General features: G+C 49.9%; 1 protein-coding gene across 1 annotated transcript in view; it reads right to left on the minus strand.

Moving 5' to 3' along the window:
* Bin2 (bridging integrator 2) overlaps window positions 1–11253 on the minus strand; it is a 29958-nt gene extending 18705 nt beyond the window's left edge. The window contains exons 1-2 of the mRNA XM_075960681.1: window positions 11118–11253; window positions 4308–4388 (exon numbers count right to left, since the gene is read on the minus strand). Of these exons, the coding sequence (XP_075816796.1) occupies window positions 4308–4388; window positions 11118–11198 (162 nt within the window). The 5' untranslated portion in view covers window positions 11199–11253. The remainder of the gene's footprint in view (window positions 1–4307; window positions 4389–11117) is intronic.
* Window positions 11254–11599: the final 346 nt, after the last annotated feature.

An 11599-nucleotide genomic window follows, 5' to 3' on the forward strand; every position in this document is an offset into this window, starting at 1 on the left:
CCTGGACATGCACATGCATATTCACAGATACACATACATACACATAAATAAAAATAAAAATATGCTGGGCAATGGTGATGCATGCCTTTAATCCCAGCACTCAGAAAGCAGAGATAGGCAGATCTCTGTGAGTCAAGGCCAGTCTAGTCTACAGAAAGGTTTCTAGGACAGAAACCTTGTCTCAAAAACCAACCAACCAAACAAAAAAAACTTTTCAAAAATTTAATGAAGATTTAACATTCTTTTTGAAAGAAAACAATGGGGACTTAACTTTTCACTTCATCATGAAAACTTGATTTCAAAACAACGTGACTGATTCAACTGGGGTGACCAGATGGCCCAGTGGTTAGGTTAAGAGTATGCATTATTTTTCCCAACCATCTGCATTCTGTTCACAGCTCCCAGCGCAGGCAGTTCACAGCTTCCTCCAGCTCTGGGCACCTGACAACCTTTCTGTCCTCAGGAGCTCAGCAGCAGGTGGCAGGTATGGTCACAGATTGTCGTGAGCTGCCTGTCGTGAGTGCTGGGAATAGAAGCTGGGTGCTCTGCAAAAAGTGTGCTTGCTGTCAACCACACCACCGTTCCCTTACACACTGGCCATCTCTCCAGGCCCACATCCCACTCTTCCCTTACACACTGGCCATCTCTCCAGGCCCACATTCCACCGTTCCCTTACACACTGGCCATCTCTCCAGGCCCACATCCCACTCTTCCCTTACACACTGGCCATCTCTCCAGGCCCACATTCCACTGTTCCCTTACACACTGGCCATCTCTCCAGGCCCACATCCCACTCTTCCCTTACACACTGGCCATCTCTCCAGGCCCACATCCCACTCTTCCCTTACACACTGGCCATCTCTCCAGGCCCACATCCCACTCTTCCCTTACACACTGGCCATCTCTCCAGGCCCACATCCCACTCTTCCCTTACACACTGGCCATCTCTCCAGGCCCACATTCCACCGTTCCCTTACACACTGGCCATCTCTCCAGGCCCACATCCCACTCTTCCCTTACACACTGGCCATCTCTCCAGGCCCACATTCCACCGTTCCCTTACACACTGGCCATCTCTCCAGGCCCACATTCCACCGTTCCCTTACACACTGGGCCATCTCTCCAGGCCCACATCCCACTCTTCCCTTACACACTGGCCATCTCTCCAGGCCCACATCCCACTGTTCCCTTACACACTGGCCATCTCTCCAGGCCCACATCCCACTCTTCCCTTACACACTGGCCATCTCTCCAGGCCCACATTCCACCGTTCCCTTACACACTGGCCATCTCTCCAGGCCCACATCCCACTGTTCCCTTACACACTGGCCATCTCTCCAGGCCCACATTCCACCGTTCCCTTACACACTGGCCATCTCTCCAGGCCCACATCCCACTCTTCCCTTACACACTGGCCATCTCTCCAGGCCCACATTCCACTGTTCCCTTACACACTGGCCATCTCTCCAGGCCCACATTCCACCGTTCCCTTACACACTGGGCCATCTCTCCAGGCCCACATCCCACTGTTCCCTTACACACTGGGCCATCTCTCCAGGCCCACATTCCACCGTTCCCTTACACACTGGCCATCTCTCCAGGCCCACATCCCACTGTTCCCTTACACACTGGGCCATCTCTCCAGGCCCACATTCCACCGTTCCCTTACACACTGGCCATCTCTCCAGGCCCACATCCCACTGTTCCCTTACACACTGGCCATCTCTCCAGGCCCACATTCCACTGTTCCCTTACACACTGGCCATCTCTCCAGGCCCACATCCCACTGTTCCCTTACACACTGGCCATCTCTCCAGGCCCACATCCCACTGTTCCCTTACACACTGGGCCATCTCTCCAGGCCCACATCCCACTCTTCCCTTACACACTGGCCATCTCTCCAGGCCCACATTCCACTGTTCCCTTACACACTGGCCATCTCTCCAGGCCCACATTCCACTGTTCCCTTACACACTGGCCATCTCTCCAGGCCCACATTCCACTGTTCCCTTACACACTGGCCATCTCTCCAGGCCCACATCCCACTGTTCCCTTACACACTGGGCCATCTCTCCAAGCCCACATCCCATTTTTCTTTATACCTTTGTTCTTTCTTTGAAGAGATAAAGTATGGGGTGGCCATGGATGCGGTAGTGGTGGTGGAGGTGGGCTTCAGGATGACAGGACTAGTGCGGGCACCATTTCATTTTTCAGACCCACCTACCCTCCCCTGGCATGTCTAGGCTAATTAACCCAGCACCTGTTTTCCTGATGCCAGCTTCTCACTTGGCTGGCTGGCTGGTGTGTTGGCTCTATTCTCAACTGGCAGGTTCCCCTACTTCTCCGGCTTCAGTTCCCCAGTCTATAAATATAGGGGAAAAGCCACTTCTATCTCCAGATCTGCTGATTTAATCACTTCTGCCCTCTGAAACTTTGCCAAGTTCTCAGCATTGCCCTAAAGAGCCCGAGTTAGTTCTAGCCACCCCTGATAGAGACAGCACCCTCAGTTAACGAGCCACTCTGTGAAGCTAGACCAGAGCAGTCAGTGATGCAGCACTGGATTCCAACAGACTGGGGAGGGGGAGACTGAGGATGGATGGTCCTGGGTGGGGGCTCCCAGACACTAGCAGAACAACAGGAGATGGCACAACCAAGCCTTGAGCAAGTGCTGTCCGTACCACAAGGAAAAGACTGCAGAGCTTCCAGAGGGAAAACACCTTTTCCTACATTGTGAAGGAGGGAGGCAAGGAGAGCCGCGCAGAAACAAAACTTAGAGAGGGCGTGCGATGGAGCGCTTGGCAGGTGTGCACAGCGCCCAGGGCCTGAGCTCGGCACCATGCTGGCTGACTGTGCTGGTGCACACCGATAACCCAGAATCCAGGAGGGGAAGCACGAGGATCGAGGCTCTCCTCAGCTACCCTCATGGGCTTCATGAGATACTGTCTCAAAACAAAATGATGGAGCTCCAGGATAACCAGGGCAATTGAGAGAAAATCTGTCTCAAAAATTAAAATGAAACAAAAACAACAAAACCCAAAACAACCACAACAAAACAGCCAGCAAAACATAAATTGCAGGTGACTGTGGACAAGCTGTGCTCTCTAAGGACAAGCCTCAGGAAGGAGGACCGGAGAGATCCTCAGGGGAAAAGAACTAGCTGTTCTTCCTAGAGGACGGGGCTCCATCTCCAGCACTCGGCCTGGGATGCATGGTAAGTACCAGGTCAACCAGGGTCAAAAAACTAAGAAGATTCTGTTATAATCCAAGAAGAAACAACCCTAAAATAATCTTAGAAACTTCACGATTATAATAGATATATTTAAGTCTTATACACACAGATATCACAGCAATATATGATATGAAACAAGAATGGATATAGCCTACAGTATCATTATTATTCTAAAAATAATTTTCTTTTTATTTTATGTGTGTACGCACACGTGTGTGCGTGTCTTTGTGTGTGTATGCACATGTAGGTAGGTCAGAGCGAAGGAAAATGTGGAGATTCAAGGACAACTTGTAGGAATCAGTTCTCTGCCTCCACCCTGTGGCCTCCAGAGCTGAATCTTTCCAGCTTTATGTTTATTTTTTTGTATCTCAGGCTGGTCTTGAACTTGTGACTGTTTGGGTGGAGGTGCCATCCCATGCCCCTTCCCTGGAGCTGCCTCAGTCTAGACTCTTCCCCTGAGAAAGTCTGCCATCGCGGCTCCACCCCAGAGGGTATTAACACCCCTCTCACCCCCGCACCTTGTGGTTTCCTTGACTTCCCCTGGGGCCACCCAGGAATGCTGTGCTCAAATAAACCTGGTTTACTGATTTGGTTTGATTGGTTTATTACATCAGCAGCATCAGATTCCCTGTTCCCGTTTCTTTTTTCTGAATATACTTTCTGGTCTGTAGTCATGAATATAGGTTGTACATGGAAATAAATGAGCCAGGGATACAACGGCTGCTGGTGTCTGGTGTGGGCCCAGCAGTCTTGTGTTCCTGGCCTGTGACATTTGACCTGATATTCAATAGTGTCGGAACTGCACTGCCATGAGAGGTTTGTTTATGCAAATAACTTGTGTATCCTAAGGAACATCAGCAGTCGGTGCTGAGGTAAGCCCGTGCAAGCTGCCACGCCTGCTGCCAGGGTCTTCCTAAGGTCAATACTATAGCATGCAGAGAAAGAAGATCAGGCCCTGTGGACTAAACAGGGCAGTAGCCACAGAAGGGCAAGTTCTGCTGCTTTTCAGAGACTAGGATGAGCAGCAGGCTGAGGAGATGCCTGCCTGCTAGACTCTCCGGCACCGGGCCCAGGTTACCTGCTGTTGGTAGAAGTTGCTGGCGCTTTGTTCAAATCGCTCATCTTTGGTTTCTACAGTTTTCCCCAATTTCTGTAGAACCTGGGATAAAAGACAGAAAGGCCTGTATGGTTATGGTCAAGTCTCTTAGGTGTTGGTATTGGGTGTAACTACAGGTCTCCCCTCAGCTCAACAGAGTCAGGAATGTAACACAGCTGACAAAAACAAGGTTTGTAGTTCTCAAACTGGGATACCTGGGGGATAGGTGCGTGCTACGGGGAATCTGCCTGTTTGTTCTCGCTCATAGCCCCCCCCCCTCTTGATAAAGAAGTTGTAACTTTCTGGATTCTCATTATTTGAACAAGGTGTTTTGAATGTTTGGTTTGGTGCTGGATAGAGCCCAGAGCCTTGCACAAGCTAAACATACACTCTCCCACTGAACTGCACCTCCAGCCTTAAAGTGATTTGTTTGTTTGTTTTTTGAGACAGGGTTTCTTCTGTGTAGTCCTGGCTGTCCTGGAACTCATGATGTAGACCAGGCTGGCCTTAACCTCAGAGATCCACCTGCCTCTGCTTCCCAAGAGCTAGGGTTAAAGTCTGTGCTGCCACACCCAGCTCTTAAACTGATTTTTAAAGGGGAACAAAAGAGGACATTGCACCAAAACAAGATTATTGAGAAAATATGCCTGACTTTTAAAGATAAGGCATGAGCCTTGAAGACTTTTTTAAATTAGGATTCCCTCTTCTAGCCACTGCCACGGTTTCTTCTCTATGGATGAGGTCAGAGAGATGAGCAAGGGACTCTCCTCATGAAGGCCCTGTGGAAAACCTTAAGAAACTCTGATACAAGCCCAGCTGGAAATGAATGGTACCCATGTCTATCTTTCAACTAGGAAACGCGAGTGCCAACTGTCTCTCCAGTCTCAGAGGCCATGGGAAACAGGAAAGACCCTTGATCTTAGAGGACTATAGAGAAGTAAGAAAGGACGAGGGGCTGGTGCGGTGCTCTGTGGGTAAAGAATCTGCCTGAGGATGACCTGACTTGGACCCTTGGGACCCACGTGGTGGAAGGAGAGAACTGACTCCCAAAAGCTGTCCTCTGACCTCTACTCGTGTGATGCACACTCACATACACACCCACACGTGTGACGCACACTCGCATACACACCCACACGTGTGACGCACACTCGCATACACACCCACACGTGTGACGCACACTCGCATACACACCCAATAGCTAGACCGTTGAAAAAAGAAAGAACCAAATCTTCTGAAAGCCCTATCTTGGGCTTTCAACTTCTGCCTCTTCCTCCTCACCAACCCCCACCGTGCCACCCTACTCTTTCTGGTTTCTTTGGCACAGCCTGAGGCCCGGTCTTTACTGTTTTCTTCTCCGGCCTTCTGTAACAGGTCTTGACAACGCTGCTTCAGTTCCTCTAATAGCTCTTCATTCCTCTGCTCCCATCACTAGGCACCCATGATGTGTCCATGAGGCACCACGGGTGTTTTAGCGTGGAGACAGTCCCTAGTGCTCTATCCTTCCACAAGCTTCAGCTCTCTGTGGCCTTCACTACGCAACCATTTTATTATTTTTCTTGGTTTGTTTTAAGATTTCTGAAAATTTCCACTACTAATTGTTAGAGACTTTATTCCCTTTCTATAATACCCTAATGACTTCTCTACTTTGTCTACTATGCAAGTATAAAACAAATATAAATAAATAAATAAACACCAGCTCAGCTCTTTCTCACACTAATCTCTACCTGCTTTATTCCATTAATCAAGTTCATCACTCACTCTTAAGTGTTTGACACTTTGGTATTTTCGTGATTTTCTATTATTATTTAATTTTTTTGTATTCATCGTCTCTGTGTTATTCTAAATCTCCACTCCTCAGATACTTACTCTGCTTTTTTCTATAGCTCAGAATCCAGCAAGAGGCCATTTAGTCACTTTAGTAGGAAGAAGGCGAAACTGATGTAGGGGTCAGCACGGCTGGGCCTGGATGTGGGCTTTGCTAGACTGGGACCACGGCCGTGCACGACTGGGCCTGGATGTGGGGCTTTGCTGGACTGGAACAGTATAAACATGGAGTGGAAAGGGTTCCTGACCAAAATTCTGGGTGTGTGCAACTCCTTGCAGCCTTCTGAAGGGTGTGGCTCATTCAGGGTGTATTTGGGGAGTGGCAGGGAATGAAATGAGATAGGTCGACTAGGATCTCATTATAAAGGAATCTGAATCCCAGAGACGTGTGCCTAGGCCTGTGCAGAAGGCTCTGTGTGCACCCTGACCCACGTCTGCAGTCTTATGGCAAGAGGAATAGGTCAATGCCTCTCACATCTCATGCTGTCTCCATGGTGATTAAGACCAAGGCTTCTGCAGCCACATAGTAATTCATACCTTGGCCTTTCTGTTGACTGGCTATAAGATAGCTCTGCACAGGGATGCACAGTGAAAGATATTTTTGTCTTGAAGCTACTGAGAGATTAAAAGAGACTATGTATGTAGACTGTTTTCTCTAGCTGCCTGCTGTATCTAACATTGTTTTTGTTGCTGTTTTTTATCTTTTTGAGACAGTGTCTCACTATGTAGTCCTGGTTGTCCTAGAACTCACTAAGTAGATTAAGCTGGCCTCAAACTCAGAGATCTGAACTCACAGAGATCTTCCTGCGTGCCTCCAGAGTTTTGGGACTAAAGGCACCACCACCATGCCCAATAGTTGGGTCTGGTTTTGTTTCCTTGCCTATAACAGCAGGTGTTTCCTTTTCTTCCAGCATGTCTGTCTTTGTTGGTCTCTAACCTCACCTCACTCATCACTCCTCCCACCCTGTGCAGTCCCCATCCTCCCTGGCTCCACCCTTCCCCTCCCCAACAACAGAAAGTTGCAAAACCACCTTGGTGGTGGTAGGCACGGTTCTTACTTCCTTCTTGCTACTCCTCCCTTCCTTTGCCCATTTAATATTTCTTAGGCGGGGGTGGAAATCAAGAAAACTCAACTTAGAGCCAATGCAGAAGACAACTAAAGGCTCGAGGCTGTAAGGCTGCACGGGGTATGAAGGCTGAGACTCTTCCCACCAACAATTTTTTCAATTTTTTTTTAAGACTACAGCATACACCTTTAATTCCAGCACTTGGGAGGCAGAGGCAGGTGTGTGTGTGGGGGGGGGATCTCTGAGTTCAAGGCCAACCTAGCCTACTGAGCAAGCTCCAGGACAGCTTCAGCCACACAGACAACACCTGGTATTTCAGGCAGTCTCCCGTGCAAGCACTGACCAGGAAGAATCCTGCTTAGTTTACTAGATCAGATGGGACTGGGCGTGTTCAGGGCGGTGTGGCCAGAGACCCATCATTAACTCTTAAATGGAGAAGGTGAAAGAGATAACCTGGAAATATTTATCACTCTCTAGGCCTGAAGTCACTTGTTGCTATAGAAACTGGTGCCTGTGTTGGGCCGCATACGCACTGGAGTCATTCTTAGAGCATTGATGGAACAAGATGTGCATGTATGCAGCGGATGTCTGCTGAAGGAGTAAATCTGTGTGTGTCTGAGTGTTTGAGACAGAGTCACTCTGTAGCCCAGGCTAGCCTCAAACTAACAGTGACCCTCCGGTGTCAGCCTGTTGAGAGCTGGGATTATAGGTGTATACTACTATACTGGCTAAATTCTACTTTATGGTCAACTCCTAATGAAAGCTAACAATACCAATCCCTAATGTCCGCCCTGAGAATTCAGCCAGTTAGTCTGGCCAGGCCGCTGACAAGTTAGAATTCAGATACTTGGTGAGTAAGGGCTAGCGAGAAAACGAGGCAAGATGGGGACACTTCGTGAGTGTGGGTAGAGTATGTTCCAGGTCACCTGACCTAGTCGTCTAACCTTTGTGTAGAGTGGGAGGGATACACCTTTAAAACTCCACGGCCAACTTCTTTGATGGCACAGTCCCTTCCCCAGGAAGCCCCGCCCCCTGTACTTTAGGTGGTGTGAATAGGAACCAGATGCTAAACAGCAGTGTGCAGTGCTGTCAGACTTTGTCTTGGCTGTGAGGATCTAACGCACTCGGAGGAGAGTGTGCAGACACACACCAGCCGGAGGCTCTCCCTAAGAGCCCCTGTGTTCTTCAGGCTCCTCTCCCACCACTCTCCTGCTTCCGCTGCATTGCTCACTCTTCTGCCTGAAGTGATTGACAGCTCAGGTCATGCCAAGGCTAGCCTTCCTCAGCTGGAAGGTGCTCTCACACTCATGGGGGCGGGGACTACTGACCACTCACAGTTCCCATTTTAAACCCAGCCACTATTAGAAAACCTTCCACCCAGTCCTTCTGCCCTCTAAGTTCCCACAGATGTGCATATCTTAGGCAAACAAGTAGATTCTAAGCTTCCGGCAGACAAGAGCGCCTCTAATTCACCTCTTAATTCCCTAGTCGGCCCCCTGAACAAAAGAGTCTATTGCAAATATTTGACAAATTAAACTCTTGGGGATATAAGCTGAATAAATGTTAACAGAGAAAAGAACAACATAGGAGTGGTTTTTAAAAAATGCCCTTGTTCAGGGGAGAATTGAGCAGTCGGCCGCAGAGAAATCACACAGGGAAGCAGTTGACTCAATGTGAGGATGTATCATACTGTACCAAATACAGCTCGTGCTGCATTCGGCGAGAACTGGAAAACAACTGGAAGGATGTTTTATTCTATTGTGTTTAATAGTCAGCAGGCCTTCCCCCTGCAGAGGAACGTGAGCCCTATGTAAAAGTGTTTCCCCTTCCATCAGCTCCTTCATAGACCGGGTCTGCAGGGTTGGGGCCACACAGACGGTAGAGGGGCTCATCAGGAATGTGGCAAGGGGCTATCAGACTTAGCTGAGAGCCACCTCGTCAGCCAGAGGGCCGCTTCACTGGGACTCTCTCTCTAAAGAGAGAGTTACCTTGCTCTCTGTAACTTCCCAAGACTCAAGGTCTCCGGCTCTCCCACCCAGGCCATTTCTCCTTTAAGACCAAGGTCCCCCTAAGCCAGCCCTGAACTAGCAAGCTCCCACTGGCCAGCGCAGTCTAGCTTGTGGGGTCTTCAGGGCAGACTTGAGTCTGTGTCTCTCCCTATCTTGCCAGGGTCCAGGACAGGAAGAACAGCGTGCTAACTACGTAGGAAATGCCTGATTCTGAAGTTCAGAGTCACCTTCTGTTTTCAACTGAGTCTTGGTAGATAGAGTTTCATAGAGAAAACAAACCTTCCCATTTTATAGATGAGAGACCCAAAGCCAAGGACAGAACATTATTTATGGAAGGTTGGGGACCTAGGCTTAAAGGAGACAAAGAGCTCTAAACCCAAGGGTATCATGTTGACAGTGGGCCAGAGGAAGCCAGGCAAAAGCACCTGATGTATCTGGGGCTCTAATTTAACTTTTTTCTCTTTTGTGGTGTCCAGGATCCTGCTCACTAGGGAAGTGGTCCAACACTGAGCCATATTCGCCAGCTCTTAATAGAGCAGGTTTTTGTCTTTTTTTTTTTTAGCTTTGCACAGTGTAGCTTTCTCTAGGTGAGCTCCCTGTCACCCTATTTATAAAACAAGCACTGCGCTCAGATCTATCAGATGTCTAGTTAGAATCTATCAGATATCTAGTTAGAATCTATCAGATGTCTAGCACAGAAAATACTCCAGACGGTAAAATCAAAATCTCTTTAAAATGTGCAGGGAAAGGGCTGGGATAGAACTCAGCTGGCAGAGTGTTGGGTTTGCTCACAAAAAACACTGGGTTCAACCCCCAGCATCTAAAAGCTGTGTTTGCACATGCCTGTAACCCCAGTTCTCGGGAGCTAGAGGGAGGCAGGGCGCTGGGAAATTAAAATCAGAGTAAGTTTGGGGATACAAGAAAGTCTGCCTCAAAAAAACAAAACAGAAACACCCAAACTGAAGAGTGCTGAGGATGGCGGCTCAGCTTGCGACCCCAGCAACCTTGAAGACTGAGGTTGCAGGATGAGCGCCATGAATCCTAGACCAGCCTGGGCTACAATTTAAGACCCTTTCTCAAAAAACAAAAAACAAAAAACCAAGAAATTGCGAAGTGGGACCTCACAATCTTTTTTTTTTTAATTTTTTTATTTTTGACAGCATCTTTCCCTGTAGTCCTGGCTGTCCTGGAACTCACTATGTAGACCAGGATGACTTTGAACTCACAGAGATCTGCCTGCCTCTGCCTCTGAGTGCTGTGCCACCAGGCCCCGCTGTCCCATAATCTGAATGACGGTGGCATGTTACATGTCAGTTAAGGAAGCTCACGCAGAGGCCTTGAATCACCGGCAAGGCCCAAGGAAAGACACAAGAAGCAGGGACTGGCTACTGTGCACAGCTCCTCCTCACCCCAGCAAAGAGTCTTTTGTAGCTCAGGCTGGTCCTGAATTCAGCATACAGCCTAGAAAGCCATGGGTTTTCTATGCTCTTGCCCACTGGCTCCATGTATACCAGTTTAAACAACACTCAGGTGTGAGAACTGCGTAGATTATCCTAGCCCTCAGCGCGGGGCGACTCACTGGCAACACAGTCGCTGTCACTTACTGTGGGGGCAAGAACCTCCAATTAATTCATCATCTGTGAAACACCCTCCTCGCTTTATGGCCAGGGCAAAATCTGCGACACAGGTGGCCACTACCATTTGTTCCTTCCTGCCGTCTTTTCTGGGTCAGGCTGAGGGCTGCAGAAGGCCCCTGAGCAACAGCTGTCTCCTCAGCTGCTTCCTTCTCTCCCACAGTGTCCATGGACGCTCACTCCCCGCTCAGCTTCTAGACAACAGGACCCTTCCTCCTCAGCCCAGACCCGGGCGCCCTGCTGAGGCCGGGCTCCTACCTTCTCCTGGGCCCTGCTGAACTTCTTCTGCACCTGCTTGGCGAAGAGGCCAGCGGCTCCGCCAGCCTTGCCCTCAGCCATCCTGCCGGCTGCGGGGGCGCTGCCTGGTCCTGTGGTTTCTAGAGGCCCCTGAGAGGAAGTGCGGCCTCCCAGCATGCCTCGCGTCAGGCCAGAGGGCGGGTCTTCTTCACACCCTGCCTGCGGCCTGCTGGACCTGGGCGGCCTGAACCACTGCCCACTCCCCGAGGACCACTGGGGCACACCCCTGCCCACTCCCCGAGGACCACTGGGGCACACCCCTGCCCACTCCCCGAGGACCACTGGGGCACGCCATTGCCCACTCTCCCCGAGAACCACTGGGCACACCCCTGCCCACTCCCCAAGGACCACTGGGGCACACCCCGTCTACTCCCGGAGGACCACTGGGGCACGCCACTGCCCACTCCCCGAGGACCACTGGGGCACACCCCTGTCCACTCCCC

The sequence above is a fragment of the Microtus pennsylvanicus genome, chromosome 2 (assembly GCF_037038515.1).
Source record: "Microtus pennsylvanicus isolate mMicPen1 chromosome 2, mMicPen1.hap1, whole genome shotgun sequence".
In the NCBI taxonomy this organism is placed as follows: Eukaryota; Metazoa; Chordata; class Mammalia; order Rodentia; family Cricetidae; genus Microtus; species Microtus pennsylvanicus.